The sequence below is a fragment of the Mesoplodon densirostris genome, chromosome 18, assembly GCF_025265405.1.
Source record: "Mesoplodon densirostris isolate mMesDen1 chromosome 18, mMesDen1 primary haplotype, whole genome shotgun sequence".
Lineage (NCBI taxonomy): Eukaryota > Metazoa > Chordata > Mammalia > Artiodactyla > Ziphiidae > Mesoplodon > Mesoplodon densirostris.
This window is the reverse complement of record NC_082678.1, coordinates 51,597,525-51,616,572: the sequence shown is the minus strand read 5'-3', so window position 1 is coordinate 51,616,572 and position 19,048 is coordinate 51,597,525. Positions and strand designations below refer to the sequence as shown.

At 53.7% G+C, this 19,048-nt stretch overlaps 1 protein-coding gene across 3 annotated transcripts in view; it reads left to right on the top strand.

The window, feature by feature from the left end:
- KSR1 (kinase suppressor of ras 1) overlaps positions 1–19,048 on the top strand; it is a 141,795-nt gene that overhangs the window by 101,814 nt on the left and 20,933 nt on the right. For 2 of the 3 annotated variants that reach the window (XM_060080639.1, XM_060080640.1), the window contains exons 3-9: positions 2,387–2,534; positions 6,880–7,339; positions 9,572–9,576; positions 12,118–12,178; positions 15,583–15,666; positions 17,268–17,329; positions 17,424–17,530. In XM_060080639.1, coding sequence (XP_059936622.1) covers positions 2,387–2,534; positions 6,880–7,339; positions 9,572–9,576; positions 12,118–12,178; positions 15,583–15,666; positions 17,268–17,329; positions 17,424–17,530 — 927 coding nt within the window. Of the gene's footprint in view, positions 1–2,386; positions 2,535–6,879; positions 7,340–9,571; positions 9,577–11,545; positions 11,566–12,117; positions 12,179–15,582; positions 15,667–17,267; positions 17,330–17,423; positions 17,531–19,048 lie in introns of those variants that run through there. The other variant, XM_060080638.1, reaches the window with a different exon arrangement.

Sequence of the window (19,048 nt, the reverse complement as noted above, 5' to 3'; positions counted from 1 at the left end):
CGGAGCTTTGGGACCCAGCACACCGGGGTTTCAGTTGTGGCCTCGCCATTTATTAAGTTGCACTGCGTGAGGTCACTGAGCCTCAATAAATTGGGCTTAACAGCATCTCCTTGCTGAATTGTTTTGAGTGGAGACAGCCTACAAAGCCCTGAACGTATTGTAAAGCACTAGCAAATAGTTTGTAATAATAAATGTAGTTATTATGCTTGAGAAACTGAAACTTGGTGTGGGCAGGGAGGAAAGGAATATAAAAGAAAAAAACAATCTGAATTTGCATTGTAGTTATATTGGGGATTGGGTTCCTAGGCTAGTCTTTGTCATCATCAACCCACCTCCATCCCCAAATCAAGCAGATACTGGAATCTCCACTTTCCGTAGAACTGCTGAGTCATCACAGCCTTGGGGAAATGCACATGTGTGGGTGAGAACTGAGGGCACCCCCGGGAAAGGTGGAGGGTTGTTGTGTGAAGGTCAACATCACTTCCATTCACTCTCCCCTGATAATATTGCCAAATAGCTTTTCATAGTGAAATGAGGGCAAAAATGTCAAAATTGCATTTCAGTGAAGAGCATTATTGAAGACAATAGAGGAAGACACGTTGATTGAACAAAAGCTGCTGCCCTGGGACCATTATCTAATCAGCCTGCTCTCTGTGCTGTTCTTATCAACGGGTTTCCTGTTCTCATTTTATCGTCTGGAAGGATTTCTGACAACCAGGGGTTTGTCCAAACCAATGATGAGCTTCTTGGTGCTTTGGGGTATCTGTTTATTTCTAATTTTTGGTGTGAGTCATTCTAAACAGCCATGAGATTCTTTCCCACAACCCTGGAGACTGAAGAATATACATACAAGACACAAAGGTGGGGAGAGGGGACACGGCCAGACACCAGGGGCCACATGCCAGGCCTCAGATGTGGCCCCACCCTCCAGGCGTCACAGAGCCCCCAAACCATTGCCCTAATGACTCATAGCTGGTATCTTCGTCAGGTTCAGTTTTGACACTTGAGTTTAAAATTTACAGCACCATGGATTGACGGACCGTAACATTGCTCTCGTAGAATTAGGCACAGCTTGCTAATAAAATCAATGAAAATCAGCTTAGATCAAAAACTGCAAGCTTATATGAATCATTTGATGTGGGACGTTTGGCCTTCCCTGTTATAGAAAATCTGGAAACTCCAGAAAGGGGACAACACCCACACCCCCCGCAACCCCAAGCTCACCACTGGTCCCATAGCTCTTTGAGCTTTACCTCTGCTGGGCCATATCTTACTGCATTGCAATAACTTATTTTCATGTCAGTCACTGCACAAGCCACTTGAGGCCAGGGACGTGTCCCATTGTTCTGAGCTCCAGGCTCCGTATCACGTGTGGCTCAAAGTAATCAGAGCCGGAGGGGTATCCCCACTCCTTGATGAGAGGGAAGAGCATAAGCTTTGGAGTTAGGCCTTGATTCAAATATTCGCTCTCTGTATTCATTTTCTTTGCTGTGTAACAAATCACCACGAACTTAGCTGCTTAAACCATCCCTCATATGTTAGCTCACAGTCCTGCAGGAGGAAGACTGGATGGAGAGGTCCCCACGGGCTCGTCCAGCTTCCCTGCTTAGCATTCTGCCCGGCCAAAGTCGGGGTGTCAGCCAGGCTGGCCTCTTACCTGGAAGCTTTGGAAAGAAGTCACCTCCAAGTGCGTTCAGGTCTTTGGCAGAATCCACTTCCTTGTGGCCTCAGGCCTGAGGTTCCCTTCTTGCTGGTCAGCCAGGGGCCACTCTGTCTCCTCGAGGCCACCTCGTTCCTTCTGTGTGGCCCCTCCATCCTCAGAGTCTGCACCAGTCCTTTCCATGCTTCGGGCATCTCACTTATGTCCGCTACCTTGAAACCTTGGAAGGGTGCGACTGAGAATCAGATAAAGCCGGGTAGTAAGGACCTACACAGTGCTTGGCGAGGGTTAATTCTTTGTAATCCTTCTCTCCATAAGCCAATTTTATTTGAGACCTATTTTGTCTGATTCAGAGACAGCAAAATTGTAAAGGGCTATCTTTATCTGAAGTACTTGTCATTCTAAAAAGTCATGGTGATTCATCATCCTCCTGTGTAGAAGAATAAATAAAAAGAGAGGAGAAGGGAACACGCTCTCATCAGAACTTTGCTGGTATTTTCCTTCCTTTCCCCCCAACCCCAAGTTTTGGCATCTCTGCTTCAGCTGCTATCTCAGAGTGCTGGGGGTGGGGGCCAGGGTTGACTGCTGGTGTCCTCAGACAAGTGGTGGCTCTGGGTCAGAGGCCAGCCCACCAGCAGCTGGCCCCTGCCACTCAGCGGGAGGCTGGCCCCGGCTGGGAGGAGGATGACTGCTCAGCGGCTCTCCGCCTGCCCTGTGCTTCCTCAGGAGATCCTCTGCGAGCTCACGCTGGATGCCCTGCTGGACATGAACGAGGCTAAGGTGAAGGAGACGCTGCGGCGCTGCGGGGCCAGTGCCGAGGAGTGCAGCCGCCTGCAGTACGCCCTCACCTGCCTGCGGAAGGTGACAGGCCTGGGTAGGTAGGACCAGCCCCATCGTTTCCCTCTCCCTCTCCCTTGGCCTGGACACTGGACTTCTCTCCCAGGCTTGGCCTGGTTCCCTGGGCGCCAGGGCTTTTGCTGGGATGGATGACGGAGTGGGGCCAGTGTGATCAGGGTCTCTGGGCCGGCTTGGAACGGCCAGGGTCCATGCTCAGAAAGCGTGTGATGGACCTGACCCGAGGCAGAGGGCTCTCCCTGAGACAGAAGGCTCCCAGATCCCAACTGGGCTGGCCAGTATGAAGCTTGAGCCATTGTTAGGAACCCCGGGCTGGTCTGCTGGGCAGGGCTGCGTGATTTGCTTCCTGTGGAGCACCTCTGTGGGGCTCTGTGACTCTTCTGTAGCTTCCTGCAGTCCAGCCCCCTCCCTCCCCTCTCCCTGCCCTCTCCCTCCCCTCCCCCTCCCCTGTCCATCCCCATCGGCCACCAGGCTGGGCTGTATGCTCAGGAGGCACACGCTGGTGTGGGCTCGGCCTGAACCAAGCCTGAGGAGAGAAACTGTACCTCGTTTCAGCTGTGCGTGTGGACATGGCTGCGTCAGGCACAGTGTATAATCCTGGCGTTATGAATAATGTTCCTCGGGAATTATTTGCAGGCTTTCTAAATCTTGCCCTGGAAATAGCTTCAAATGCCCTGACTTAACGCTCCCATGACCACACAGATAAGCCTTTAAAATGAGCCTAATGAATGGAATTTGCTCCATTTTTTAATTCGCTTAGCCACTTGTCTTATCTCTGGCTGCCTGAAGCTTAAGGAAGGTGCTGAGGTTTTTATTCCACTTGATTTTTTTTTTCCCAGAGAGGACTGTGCTTAATTTCTTCCCTGGCCCCTTTGTACCAAGTCTTCCTCTGAACATAGAGCCCAGAGCTTCACTCAGTTCGGAAAACCTCAACACATCTGGCCTCTGGCAAGTGCCATTGAGTAAACAGGACAGGGACATGGTTAGCAGTCTTGTCCCCACATTTTACAGAGAAGGAGACTGAGCCCAGAGAGGGTAAGGGGCTTAACCAAGGACACACAGCAGTGGGTGGCAGAACCGTGATTTGAGCCTCAGCCTTTGCCACCTGTGCACATTTCACTGTCTTTTTTCTTTATGTTATTTCTGATGGATTAATATAGCCACTGCTGTCGGTCACCTTCAGACAACAGTCAGAAACACAAAAGAAACAAAGGAAAAAAAAGTACTTGCCACCCAAGCTGGGAATCTGGGGGACCTTGTCAGCCCTCCCGCTCTCTGCCTGCATTATAAACAGTTGTAGAGGAGCCAGCCATTGGGTGGTGGTGACCCCCGTGTGTCAAGGCTGCTATCTGTCCATCCTGTGTGCCAAGATAGGAAGATCACTCATTTACGAAGCACTTCTTTTTTTTTTTTTTTTTTTTTTTTTGCGGTATGCGGGCCTCTCACTGTTGTGGCCTCCCCCGTTGCGGAGCACAGGCTCCGGACGCGCAGGCTCAGCGGCCATGGCTCACGGGCCCAGCCGCTCCGCGGCATATGGGATCCTCCCAGACCGGGGCACGAACCCGTATCCCCTGCATCGGCAGGCGGACTCTCAACCACTTGCGCCACCAGGGAGGCCCTACGAAGCACTTCTTATGTGCCAGGCACTTGACACACGTGTGGCAACAGCCTTTTAAGAGGTGGTGGTGAGCTCCTTTTGTTAAAGCATCTGAGCACTGGAGGCCCTGGATGAGTTGTCTGGGGTCCCGCACCTGACACGTGGCAGAGCTGGGCTTTGCACCCAGTTTTCTTCCTCAGAAGGTACTTTTTCCACTATGTCCCCAAGGAGGTCCTGGGCAGAGAGTCTATTCCAGGTGCTTCTTTCTCATTCCATCTTGGCTTGTGATACCCCTACATCCCCAAGAGGGACCTGCCGCACCCCAGTCCAGGACACAGGCAGGCAGAGGGGTCTGCCCAGTAGTGGCTGCACTTCGAGTGTACCTGCTGGGGACTGGGTGGGTAACTGTGATCACCCTGTCTCTCAGGTCATGCAGTCAGAGTCTTCATGGCACCCGGCAGGGCCGGGTGAGAGCAGTCAGGCTGCAGTAGAGATAGACTGTGGAATTAGACTGCCTAGGCCTAGCACTCTGCTCAGCCACTTAGAACCTACGGGACCCTGGCCAGTTATTTAACCTCACTGTGCCTCATTTTCCTTATGAGTAAAATGGACATAACAACAACACTTCCTCTCATAGAATTGTTGTGGGGATTAAATGAGTTAAGGAGAAGTACTTAGTCTAGAGCCTGGTGCATATCAGATGCTCTTTTCAGTATTAGGCCTGTGGGGTCATGGAAAATGTGGATGTCTCTGGTCTTAAGAAACGTGATGAAGGATGTCTCTTTATGCCAGTGGCTGGTGAACAGGAGAAGATCATGCTTGCTGATACTGCCCGTCCTTCATCCATGGCAGACATCACTAATCAATCCCTGAGCTCTTCCTACTTAGTGACTCCAGAGTCATTCTCAAGCAGCCACTGCCAGTTGACTGTTGTTGGCATGCACAACAAGAGCCATTTGCCATCCATGAGCTGGCTCAAAGCAGTGGTGATTAAATAGACAATTTGAAGAATTGAGGGCTTGTTTCCTTTGGTGGCAGACTTGCCCATGGATCCATGGAACTCATTCTTTCATCCCCTCAACAAGAGTGTGTCCAGTGCCTCCTATAGGCCAGTTTATAAATTAAAGTGTAGGTCTTGGCCACAGTTCTGAAGGAGCAAGCATAAAGGAATACACAGACTAACTCATTCTCCAAGTTGATCCATGAATAGAAAGTCACCATGCGGTGAGGTAGGAGGAAGGGCGTTTGAGGAGGGGATGGAATGGACAAACGCTAAGAATTGCGAAGGATAATCCCTCTCCACCGTCTCTAATAGATGGCTCTGTGGGCTAGGCTTGACCACCTCTGATGGCAGAGAGCTCATTACCTCCGAAGGCTGTGCCTTTATAGGTTGTTCAGCATTGGTAGCCTTGGGGGAGGAGGCCCAGTGCTGTGGTTGAGATGGAGAGCTCGGTTCCCATCCCACTGCTTACTTAGCTGTGTGACCTTGGCAGTGTACACAGCCTCTCTGAATCTCAGCCACCTCACCATGCTGGGAGGATTTAGGAAGACGGGGTACAACTCGCAAAGTAGAAGGATTGCAGGGTGAAAGTTCACTTTGCCTTGAGTCAAAATCTGCCCTCCTGTACTTCCCAGTCGTTGATTCATACGAGGAGGGAGGTGTCTTCTTCCCCACAGCAGAGCCTCTGTGGACGGGGGTCCTTTCTCCCTGCCCCTACCCGTTCACTATCTCCCCATTTCCTGTAAGGTCAAACCTCAAGCCCTTGGCAAGACATCCAAGGCCCCTCCGGAGCTGGCCCCACGTGGGCTGACCCTCCAACTTCATCTCTGGCCTCTCCCTGGTTTGTCCTGACCTCTCAAGTCATGTGGGACTCGGAGTCGTTGCCTGAGATTGCTGTGTGCTCCCCGCCTTTGCATGCACTGTTCCCTCTGCCCGGTACACCTTCTCCACTTCTGGCCCAGCCAGCTGGCCCGGCCCTGTTGCCACCTCCGCTGGGAAGCCCCCTGACCCCCAAGCTATTTAGGGTCCTCCTCCTCTGTACCCTCTCAGTCCCCACGCGTCTCTGCGTCAGCACACAGCACGCCATGTTAAGTGTCCGTCACTCTTACTGGACTCCTCAGGCACCACGGATGTGTCTTTTTTTTATGCCTTGACACCCGGCATATACTCGAGTGAATGGACAGGCCATGTCATTGAGTTGGAACCCCTAGAGTCTCAAGGCCTCAGGGGCCTCAGGCAGAGAGTCACCATGAGGACAGCCAAAAGTCACTCACAGGCTCCTCTCAAAAGGAAGTGGCTGTTGATCTCTTTCTAGCTGGATCTCTTTTCTAGTAAATTCCCAGGGCAATTTGCTATCGGAAGGTCGGTGCAGCCTCTTTCCCCGATGATTGAATTTTCTTGGAGGGGAGTTATCCCTTCACACAGCCCAGCTTCTCTTCCCTAACTCTTAGAGGTCAGTCACCACTTCCCTCTCTGAGGTCACCCACTTTGGGAGTGGGTTTCCTCGCCCGCTCCCCACAGACCTGCCAGCAGGAGCCCTGCGCATTCCCTCTCCGGTCCTCATTTTCCTCTCTGTAAATTGGGGGCAGTGATATCTACGCCGGTGCCCCCGCAGTCAGCCAGATAGTGTGGAAGATAGTGTGTGTGCACCAGTGGCCTTAAACAGGTGAAGGCTGGCGGTTGGAGCCTCCGCTAAGGAACTGTGCTCCTGGGTCCAGGCCCCCTCACCAGCCCCAACCATCTGTGACTCGACTTCTTGGCCCACAGGCGGGGAGCACAAAGAGGACTCGGGCTGGAGTTCGTCGGATGCCCGACGGGAAAGCGGCTCCGGGCCTCCCGCGGACAGCCTCTCGTCAGCCAGCCTGCCCTGGCCCCCAGGGAGCTCCCAGCTGGGCAGAGTGGGCAGCGGTGCCCAGGGCCCACGCTCCGTCTCCGTGTCCGCTCTGCCCACCTCGGACTCCCCGAGCCCCGGCCCCGGCGAGGGCCTCGCGGACCCCTGTATCTCCCTGCACACCAGCGGCCGGCTGACGCCCCGCGCGCTGCCCGGCTTCATCACTCCGCCCACCACGCCCCAGCTCCGCCGGCACACCAAGCTGAAGCCGCCCAGAACGCCGCCCCCGCCCAGCCGCAAGGTCTTCCAGCTGCTGCCCAGCTTCCCCACGCTCACCCGGAGCAAGTCCCACGAGTCTCAGCTGGGGAACCGCATCGACGAGGTCTCCCCGATGAGGTAAGTGTTCCTGCCAGGCAGGTGCTGAGTTTGCCGTCTACTGAAAGTTCTGACTACGGTTTTCTCATTGTAAAGGTAACACAGGCTCGATTGAAAACGGGCAAAATCAGCCAACATAGAAGCTGCAACATGAAAAGTGAAAGATGCTCCCATCTCTCAGTCCGTTCCCCAGACTACCTTATCAGTTTGGGCTGAATCCTACTAGATTTGTTTCTGAACATACACACACACACACACAGACACACACACACACACGTGCAACATGATACCATGTGTCAGCCAGGTTAGATTGGGTTATGCTGCAATAACAAATACCCCCAGATCTTTGGGTCTTAAAATAACAAAGATTTATTTCTTGGTCATGCTACCTGTCCATCATGGTCAGCCTCATTTCAGATTCCAGGCCGGAACATTGTCTAGAACATCCCACTGTGGCAGAGGAAAAGAGAACTTTAGATGTTAGAGCCGAGTAATTAAATGCTCTTTCCTGAAAGTTCCACTCACCATTGACGGCCCTACCCAAACAATGGAACCAAGAAATGTCATCCTCCCATGTGTGCAGAAGGGGGAATTAGAATATCATGCTGAAACCACTAATGATTATCAAATACTATGTACTCTGCTCTATACCCTATTTTTTTCAACTTACCTTTATTTCTGAGAACTTCATGTCAGTACATCTTGAAATACCTTACTCTCTTATTTATTTATAAAAAATTTTTAATCTGTTTAGTTTATAGGTAGTAACAGTCACATAGTCCAGTATCCAAAAGCTTTGTAGCTTGCGTAGAGCTTTGTAGAGTATAAAGTCACCCCCTACCATTTTTCCTTTTCCTTTCAGGAGCCAACCAGGTTATCAGTTGTGTATATATCTATAATTATTCAAACTACCTCATCTTTTTAACTTTTTTCTTTACCTCTTTCCAGTGTATAGTTTAACTAATCCCTCCCCTCTTGATGGACATTTAGGTCTTTGTGCTTTTGCTATTACAAAAATCACCCTTGTGGACAGGGCAGACGGGAAGGAGGGGGTTTTCTTTGGGTGCCTCTTACCTCCTTGTACTTCAGAGGGTTGGAGACCTGGCCCCTCTCCTGACATGGTCTTTTTTGGTCTTGCGTGGGCTTGTTCCCCCATCCCAGTGCAGGCTATCTTGGATCCCTTATGGGATGGACCCTGGACATCTCTGATGGCTTTGAGTGTGTCACCCAAGGAGAGAAATCTACCTGTGACCTACCTGCCACTCTCGATCAGGCTGTCCTGCTGGGGCCTGGATCCTCCCTCCTCCCCCCACCCCCACAAAAGGGCTGAGCCTTCCTCCCCCACTGGATCTTCTTCTCTCAGGAAGCACAGTGATAATGACCATGTGGACACATGGACATGGGCCCATCAGAGGGCATCTCAGTGGACAAAACCCAGTGCATCTCTTTCCTCATTTTTTTTCCTTAATAGAGTGTTAAGAGGGCTCTGGTCTCATCCCCAGCTCTGGGTGGAGAACAGGGCCTCGGGCAGATGACATCACTTCCTCAGATCGCACCGTTGGTGAGCTGGGCCTTGGGCCCTGAGATTCTGAGTCAGGTCCCCACAAAGCCACCAAAACTGGCACTGACATGGGTGCTCAGGCCACCCTGCTGCCCTCTATGAGCCCTGAGGGTGGACTGAGTGGCCTGGGTTCCTAGCTCTCTTCGTCCCTGGGACAGCGGCGCCCCTGGGAGGCATCGCTCAGGGCACGTCCTGGCCTGGCCCTGCTTGGGGGCTGCCTCTCCGCTCTTACAACTGTCCTCCTCACCTCCTGCCCCAGCCACTTCCTCTCTGGCTGCCTGAGCCCCCCTCCTGCCTGGGCCAAGCACCTCTCCTCCCAGGGCTCTGGGCAGGACTTCCACACCTACAGGCACATGACCTTGGGAGACTGTGAGCCTGTTTCCTCAGCTGTGAAGTGGAGTGACCTCTCATTACCATGCAGGTGGCTGGCGAGGCTTAGGAAAGCTAATGTATGAAATAAAGTGCAGGGTGTAGCTCCATTGTCCACTGGTGGGGGGCCGGGGGAGCTACCTCTGGCCCGTCTCATTGAGGAAACGTTCTCTGGTCACTCAGCCAGCCTGGCTCCATGCCCCAGGGGCTCAAGGTCCTCATCCGAGTACCTTGCCTGCTCCCGCCCAAGGGCTGATGTTCTGGGAAACACCAGGCCAGTGCGGTGACATAATCCTACTTTCTGTCTTTTTTGTCTTCTGCAGGTTTGGTAAGAGTGATTCATTTTCATCCCCTCTGCCACCCAGGAGTCCTGTGTGTGTCGCTGTCCCCATCAAGGGTGGATTTCTTCGACCCTCTCTTAGTCTGCTGGCCTTTCCATGGTCCAGAAGCAGAGATGCTGGGCAGGAAAATAGCTCTAGGACAGGGAACCTTCAGATGACGAGGTGGCCCAGTCCAGCCAGCAGCTGCTCTGAGAAGCTGAGACCTTGAGAGCGTCACAGTCCGTGGACAGCCCTATGGGAGGGCCCCACTTGCACCTTGCTGCGCCCCCAGGTGACCTCTGGCAGGGAGTGTTTACCGGCTGGGCTGCCATGGTGATGCCTCGCTCCCGGGAGAGAGGCACGGTCTGTCTGGTGTAGGTGGACGGTAGCCATACGCAGAGCCTAGCTGACGTCTTGGGACCCCTCTGTTCAGGAAAGGAACTTCCCTGGAGGCAGGAACGTGGTTGGCTCTGAATGAGGCCCTGAGAGATCGGAGGGTGCGAATATCCCCTTGGGAGGGGATGAGGATGCCTAGGCAACCTCTGAGTCCCTTTTCTACCTCTGGGTTGAGAGCTGGTTCTTGCACGTGGCTGTGCTGTGGGGCATCCCTCTCCAGAGTCAAAGTAGAGGTAAGTGACCTCTGGGGGTCTGCTTTTGATGGTCTCAGTGGAAATGCAGACATCTGGCTTTTGCCTGAGCGAAATAGCAGCTTATTTTTGTACTGTCCTGAGCTGGCTAAGCAGAGTGATGAGGCTGTCAGCAGGGTCTTAGACATGCAGAGGGGCAGTGACTTTGCCAGAATGGATCTGACTACAGGACCACCAGGGTGAGAGAGGAGGGAGGGGGCACTTCCCTGTCCCCAGGGCACAGGCAGAAACTCCCAGGGCCCTTCACAGAAGCTTGGAGGAGAATCCAGCACTTGCATCCCTAGGACATCCTGGCCCTGCCATCTTCCCAGTTGCTGTAGTAATTCAGGGACCATAGCAGTGAGGCTGCTTCCCCAGTATTCCAGGAAGGCAGGACGAGGCCTTCAGGACCAGTATTTCATCTCCATCAGGGCCAGCCTCATCTCACCTCCCTCCTATCCCAGGCCTGTGGCAGACATTACAAATCAATCGTAGGTTGCATTCAGAGATAGATGGTTAAAATCTCATTTTCCCATAGTCTGTTTCTCCTAGACTGGCAACCTAATCCCTTTTAGACCCATGTGCTTTGATGGCTTTGGCTACTGACTGGGGTCGGGTGGCCCCCACCCCCAGGACGGAGTTGGGAAGAGGCAGCCCCATGGCAGATGTGCTGGCAAGATTGTGGGTTCAACTATCGGGGGTGGCAGAGGCCTTTTGGTTCCAATCAGACTCCCCCTGGTGTAGGAGGAAAAGTCAGTACCTCCATCACTCCCTTCTCCTGGGGCTGAGTGTGTGGTACTTGGTCTTGAGTGAACCATCACTTATTGAGCACCAGCTGTGTGCCAGGCCAGCATGGGGTGGAAGGCTGACTCAGAGGGTATGAGATGACCACAGATCACTGGAGCACGGTGTTCCTGACCTTCCTGGGTCACAGATCTATTTGATAATTGGATAAAAGTGTAGACTCTCTTTCTAGGGGAAAGCCCACATCATTCCGCTTACCGGTCCAGAGGGTTCCCAGAGCCCCTGAGGGTTCCCATCCATGGGCTCAGTTAAGAACCCCTGCTCTAGGAGGAGATAGGCAGTGCTGAGTATGGGCAGAAGGGAGGGTGGGGAGGGGGGTGCCCTGGTGGAGGAGGGGAGATGGGGTTAGACGTGGGCCGCCGGTGGACGGACAGATTGCTTCCAGCTGCTCCTCTACTGCCTGACCTATTATACCACGAACACCAGGGATGCCTGATCTTATGAGGAAGCCAGGATTGGAGAGAGAGGCCAGGGTGCCCTCTAGGAAGGCAGGCAAAGCTCATGGCCTGAGACTTCCCCAGAGGCTCAGACTGAGTGCCCGGCTGGGGCTGGACCACGTGGGAGCAGGTAAAGCTTCACCTCGTCTTCCCTCTACCTGCCGGGCTCTGGAATTGGTGGCTCTCAGAGCAAACTTCCCAAGGTGCTTGTGACTGGAAAGCTAGGTATGCCACATGGCCGGCCAGCCTCAAACCCTCCGCCAAGGGTCAGGCAGCTTCTACTCGCTTACCAAGAAGCAACCAGAATTGGTGGCCTGTGGGTGCATCCACAAGGAAGTGCAGGAGACGGGGGGGGAGTGGAGCTGCCGTCCTCACCTTGGCTTTGCCCTCTGCCAATGCTAGAAACCTCACAGGGACCATTTCCGAACCGTCCGCGGAGGCCAAGTGGTACCATTTGTTTGCGGGGGGGGGGCCCAAGCGTGAGGGTGACCACACTGGCCCGCCTTGGTCTCGCCTGGCCGTCTCTGTCTTGATTAGATGCAGGTCCAGGGAACTGTCCCTCTGCCATCTGGTGGGTCTGCGTACCGCCCTAGCCTGTGATGTCTGAGACAGAAGGTCACAGGCACACGCCGTCCCCAGCAGGGCCCCCTCAGCCTGCCTGACCTGGCCCCTTTCCCCGCAGATCTCCAGCACGGATCCCCACAGATGGTACGAAGGGACATCGGGCTCTCCGTGACACACAGGTAGGCCCAGCTGGGCTGGGGCGGGGAGGGGGCACAGAGCTGGGCTGGGACCCATATAAGCCGAGCCTCCACCAGGGGGTCGCTCTTCATTGCATGGGGAGGGGCTGTCCTGACCCCCATCTCTCAGGGCTCTTTGCCTCTGATCTGTTTGTCCATGCCTCTGTGGACACGGCCCGGCACCCACCTGGAGCCCCTGCCTGTCACCAGCAGCCTTTGGGAGTTGCTGGGCCCTTTCCTGCCCCTCCTTGGGTCTCTTCCTCAGTCTGCTGAGGGAATACAGGTCCCAAGAGAAACAGGGTCAAAGGCCCAGAGAGGAGGGGCCGAGAGCGTCCTCTGGGTCCAGCACGACATCAGTTACGTGGGCATAACTGGCCACACATCAGAGCCCCGTGGAACTTGCTGAAACTCCAGACCCCATCCCTAAGGTCCTCGGGTTGCCAGTCTGGATTCCAGCAACTTCCGGTAACTCTGGCACTCATGCAGCTGGCGTGGCTGATGTGGACCCATAACGTGGACAGCCCAGAGGCCTCGGCCTCAGCGCTCGTGCGGCTGGCGTGTGCTGCCAACAGCAGCTCCGGGCGGCGTCTCGTTCCGCCCCCCGCTGTCCCCGCCGCCGGTGGCCAGCAGGATGGTCCCTTGGGATGCGTGGTGCTCTGGCCGCCCCATTAAAGGATTCTGTGAACACGACAGGGCACACTCATTTCCCGCCGTCGCGTGAGCTGCACTCCAGCCTGTGCGGGAGGCCAGCCTCAGATCCTCACCCAGCGGTGCAGACTTGGCTCGCAGGGCTTGAGTAATTGGCCCGAGGTCATGCGGCCACCGAGAAGCTGCTTAAGCCCCGTGGCTGGCGCCCGGGCATCTCTGTTGAGAGCCTTGGCAGGGCCAGGATGCCTGTACCCCAGAGCCTCGGGGAGGAGAGTCTCTAGCACCGGGGGAAGCTGTCTGACTGAAGGTCTGAGAGCCTCCCTGTGTCCCACCCAGTGTCCAGTGCAATCTTCCCAGCCGTGAGAGAGCAGGACCTCTCCTGTTCCCTCTCCGGTTGGGACCCCCCCCATCGCCCGTCGGCAGGAATCCCTCCCAGCCTCAGTTTCCCCCTCTGCGGTTGGGACTTGCTGTCAGTCCTGTCGTGAGGATAAAATGGGGTGAAGTGCATGTGAGCCTCACGCGTCCAGCCCTGGGGAGCACTGGGAATTTAACCTCTGGCTCTAGCCAGAGAGAGGCCGACTTATCTGAGGGACACCAGGATCAGTTTTGTTTCATTTTTGCCTTGGCTGCACCTGGTCGCACAGAGGATTTGCCAGCTGGACCCCGAGTGTTTCACAGCCTGCCGCTCCCTTCCACCCGGGCAGCAGTACCCCTCTCGTCTGGCATGGCCAGGATGCCCTGCCTGCCTGGGTTCCGGGCGTGGGCATGGGACATCACGGTCATACCCTCTTGGTTTTTCTTGCCTCTCTCGACAAGAAGCTCTGAAGGTTTTTGGTCCAATCGTGAGGGGAAAAAACTGTTCCATGAGGCTGGCCCCGCCCCTTCCACCTCCCTGGCACCTGCCCCTTCTCCGGCCGAGCCCCGACTCTCATGTCAACCTGCCTTCAGGACTTCCTAGTGGGGATCATCTCACGTACCACCCCCCATGTTGACATGAGAGGAGATTAAAGACCAGAGAGAAGGAGAGTGTGGACCCCAGGGTGGCCGGATCGGGGCTCCTTAAAAAGCGTTCCAAGGGGGTGGGTGTCTGTGTCCTTGCCCCACAAGCTCCCATCTTGGCTGAGTAGAAACAGTGACGTTCACGCCCACAGTCCAGGCTCTGCACATTTATACGGCACGCGAGCGATCCTCCCCAGATCCCTGTGAGGGGAGAGCGTTGGCCTCATTTGCTAAGGCTTTGACCCATCCCACAGCCAGCAGTTGGCAGGATTCAAAGCCAGTGTGGTCGGACCCCAAAGCCCACGCTTTTCCCCTCATTTTCTGGCCCAGGGGTCTCTTATAGAGCCGTGCTCTGGTTCAGAGACCTGGGGTCCCGGGTCACACAGGGACTGTGTGGAAAGTCACCTAACCTCTCCGAGCTGGTTTCCTTGCTTGTGTACTAAGAATCCCAGACCTGCCTAACTCCCAGGGGTGGTCACTCCCAGAAGTAAGCTAATGTTCGTGGACGCGTTACAAACCGTTCCCCAACTACTGTTGCTGTTTGTTCTGTTGTTACTATGATATACAATGCTTTAAAAAATCTAGTCCTTCAAAAATGTGAGTTCTTTCTGCCCTTAGGCCTCCCCACCCTGTGAGTGGACCTTGGACTTTTTCTCTGGAGGTTACCGCCCACTCTATCCCCATCCTCCCTTCCAATATAGCTTTTGTGGTTTTTAAAAATGTATTTAGTTTGGATTGAAGTACATGTATAATTCAAACCTCAAGAGGTCTAAAAGGGTATATATATATGACGAAAGTCCCGCTGCAGCTGTCACCAGTCCCCAGTTCCCCCTATGGGCAGATCTTGGCAGTTTCTTGTGTGTCCTTCTGGAGATATTTTTATATAAGCAAAGACATATGTATATTCTTCCGCCTCCTTTTTTGTTTTCACACAAATATTGCATATATTATACACACTGTTCTATCCTTTGCTTTTTTTCTTTTTAAAATCGAGGCATAATTTATATAGAGCTAAGTACACAACTAAATTCTTACATATGTATACACCCACGTATACCACCCAGAGGAAGATTCAGAGCCTCCACATCCCAGAAAGTTTTCTTTGGCTCTTCTCAGTCTGTAGTGCTACCACCCAGAGGTACTTTTCACTTCTGTCATCATAGGTTCGTTTTTTCCTGTACTTGAACTTCATATAAGTGGAGTTGTGTTGCATTGTACCTTACTTTTTTCACTGACAGCATAATTTAATGATCATTGCCTATTTGTGCAAAAAGAGCTTCCTTATTTTATTTTCCGGCTGCGTGGTATTCGGTTGTGTGCATGGATCATACTTTATGCAGGCAGTCACCTGTACACCTACACGACACAGCTTGTTTCTCGTCTTTTCTGCCCCAAACATGCTGCAGTGAGTAACCTTTTCAGTACATCCTTTGACACCCGTGGGAGTATCTGTTGGATGAATTCCTGGGACTGGAATCGCTCTGTGTGCGCACTTATGATTTTCATTGCTTTTGCCAAATTGCCCGCCAGAGAGCTGGCATCGGTGCCCACACCAGCTTCGGGACCTTGGCAATGAAGACTTTGTGACTAAGAAATCTGAACGCCTGGGGGAAGCAGTGGCCCCTGGTGTCCCTGCCCTGCCTGCGAGAGGGTGCCCCGGGGCTCTGGGATGGAACCGAGTCTCCTGGTCGCTCTGCGGCTTTGTGGGCCCTTCTCCGTCCCGGCCCCTCTGAGCACCTCTGTGTGTCCACCCCCTACAGGTTCTCCACCAAGTCCTGGCTGTCGCAGGCCTGCCACGTGTGCCAGAAGAGCATGATGTTCGGAGTCAAGTGCAAGCATTGCAGGTGATGGGCGGGGCGGGGCAGGGGTGGCAGAGGGCAGCAGACTCCATACCTTTAGTTCAGTAATCGTCTTGCTACTTGATTCTGGGCCTTAGGTCAAGTCGGAGTTCAAAGGAACTCCTTTGAGAGTTCCTAAACCTAGTCCTAATCTCAGCACACCAGGGAGTGATCAGCCCTCTCTAGGGAGATTAAGGGAGCATCAGGCACAGCACTCTTCGAAGAAGGGACTATTTGAGGTGGGCCCTGAAGGATGAATAGAAGTTTACCAGGTAGACTAAGGAGGAAAGAGAATTCCAGGCCAAGAGAGCATCTTGTACAAAGGCAGAGAGGAATGGCAGGACTGTTCTGGAAACTGTAAGGAGTTCTGAAGTTTAGCCTTACGTGTTAGCACACAAGGAATGGGGAAATGGGGACAGGGAATGGTAGAAACAGAGAAGTGGCTCATGGTACTTAAAGAAGAGAGTGAGGGGAGAATGTAGATTCGATACAAATTCAACCTTTTTTCCTACTAGTGTGGTTTCTGGTAGGAAAGAAAGGCAAGGATAGTGAACAATGTAGGGTGAGCAGAGTCTGTCCCCTGCTGTCTGGCTGCCCTCACCTTATAGAGGATGGACCTGGAGTCTGCTCCCAGTCTACTTCGCCCCTGTGTTGCTGTGTGACCCGGGGCAAGGTGCTTGCCCTTTCTGGGCCTCATTTTTGTCAGGTATACATCTGGGAAGATGATTCCAGGTCTCCCTGTCCATCAGAATTGCTCCGAGAATCTGAGCTAGTGTTTATAGTTAAAGCATTTGGGCTCCTGCCAGACTGTAGGTGATGGGTCTCATGTGTGTCAATTGCATAAATTGTGGTTAGGAGAGTCATGGGGAAAATGCAAAGGAGATGCCAGACCTTTCTCACCAGTCTAGGTCTTTTGTGGCTCCTGGCCATTTGGCTTTAAATTGGGGACCTCCAGCTCCCTTTCAAGTAATACCTTTCATGCAGAGAGCACAGGATAACCTCTGAGCCCCAGGCTCTCCTGCAATTGCAGTGAAGTTGGTAGAGCCCCAGCCATCAGCCCATTGGATCAACGAGAACCCCAAGAGGGGGTTCAGCAGGCAGAACCAAACTAAGAATCCAGCTGTTTCCACTCCTGCCACTCTGGTCCTCAGACCACGTGGCCCGTGTAGGAACGTAGCAGGAGGGGCTGCCCCTTGCTTCCCTGGGACCCTTTGGTAATGGAAACATTTTCCTTCTAATTCATCTCTTTTAAGTTCAGACTTGTCTCAAGCTTTCTGAACATGGGTAGAGGGTCTCTTTTTGTTTAGAAAAGAGAAATCGCTGTGTGACCCACAGCAAGTTAAAATGGGTGTAATCAAACCTGCTTTGACGTGAAGATTGGGCAGGTGATAGCGGGAACATGGTCGTACTCAACAGATAGTAGCTGCTAGTCCTATTAACATCAGGTGTTCTACACGCTTAAGCTAGTGTTTGTTGAGACATTTGTGGGAACTGAGGCAGTCGAGGTTGAGTGTTGCACAAAACTTCCAGGCGGTGCTTCTGAGCCCCTGTGTGTGGCCCGGGGTCCCGTGTGGCTTTTCGTGCACTGACCCTGCCTTCTTTACCAGGTTGAAGTGTCATAACAAGTGTACAAAAGAAGCCCCCGCCTGTAGAATATCCTTCCTTCCACGTGAGTGTTCTCCCCTTCCCCCTTCTGGATTTGGGGTGCATCTTTCTTGAACCTGTTTCCTGTGGATGGTTACAACGCCCCTCTTTTTAAACAGTTCCCAGGCTTCGGAGGACAGAATCTGTCCCCTCGGACATCAACAATCCAGTGGACAGAGCAGCTGAACCCCATTTCGGGACCCTCCCCAAAGCACTGACAAAAAAGGTATAATGTTAGGCGAACCCTCACCCGGGGTTCCTTTCTGTGAAGCACCCCCAATATGGAGGTCCAGCAGGGGAGCATGATACTGCAATCTGGGGTGTGTGGCCACAGGGTGGCCTTTAGGGATCCCATATTCAGCCATTTCGTAGATTTCACATTTGTGTCCAAATCTTACTTATGTGCCCATACCCCCCCTCCCCTATTTTGAGCTACCATTTCCTGAGTACTTACACTGTGTCGGGAACTTTTTCCATTGATATCTCATTTGATCCCCACAGTAGTTCTAAAAGTCACGTGCTGATATCACCTCCATTATTTTTCTTTCTTCGGCCGCGCCACACGGCTTATGGGATCTTAGTTCCCCGACCAGGGATCGAACCTGCGCCCTCGACAGTGAAAGCGCAGAGCCCTAACCACCGGACCGCCAGGGAATTTGATATCACCTCCATTTTACAGATGAGGAAATTGAGCACGGGGTCCCCCGTGAATGAGAGGCAGGCCCAGAGTGCATGGGTGCTGTGGAGGGCGGGCCCGTGGGGTTGTGCTCCCGTCGGGCCCCTGACGCCTGCCTTGGCGGCTGGCACACAACAGGCAGCGGGGAAGCGTTTGTATGGAGTGCTGAGCGACTAAACAACCCCGTGAGGTAGCAGGTGATGCCCCTGCTGTGTGGACGGCGCACCGCGTGGCTCAGAAGGGTCGGGTGATTCATCCAAGGTCACACAGCTGCCGAGTCGGGGCTGGGAGTCAACCTGCCTCGAGCGAGCCCCCTGCCCTGGCTGGCCTGGCCTGACCGGGATGGAGGGTCTGGCCTTGACGTGTGAGCGGACAGAGTGAAGGCCAGTGGATGCAGCCCCCTCCCCCCTTTAGCTTGGCAATAGGCAGTGTGGGTGGTCGCTGGACGGTGAGGCCCACTGCATGGCTTTGGTGGATTCCAGAGTGTGCCGTGCATCCCAGAGCCTTGAGGGCCTGTAGGGGAGAAGCCGGTTGAGCTTAGCATTTAACCCAACTTGGCCCCAACTTTTTTGACCAGGAATCCCTCCCCAACCCCCTGAGGAATTGGTGTGTGGTCTGGGAAACACTGGTCAGGCCCAGGGTCCCCCCAGTAACCCTCCCTCAGGTGGTCCTCTGGCCTTGCTAGGGCCCACGCCACTGAATGTCCTAGCCGGCAGGTCCCCCTGCTGAGTGGAAGGAGCACTTATTAGGCACCCACTGTTACCGCCCACTAAACAGAGGCTTGTCAGAGGCTGAATTTAATTCGTTAAAAGAGCCTACTCTGTAGCCAGAGCAGAGCCAGCCCCTGGGTGTATGACGAGCAGGTGTGGTCCTTGCTCTCGGGGGGGACACACACAGCGTGGTGGAGAGAGAGTCTTCAGAAAACCGCCCAAGACGCCTGCAGCTGACAAACCGTAGTTCAAGTGCCCTGATGAAAAGTGCTGGGAGTCATGGGAGGATAAATGGGAGGAGCACGCCCTGGCCAGGCCTGGGGAAGGAGTTCGGGGAGGAAAGGACGTTTGAGCTGAA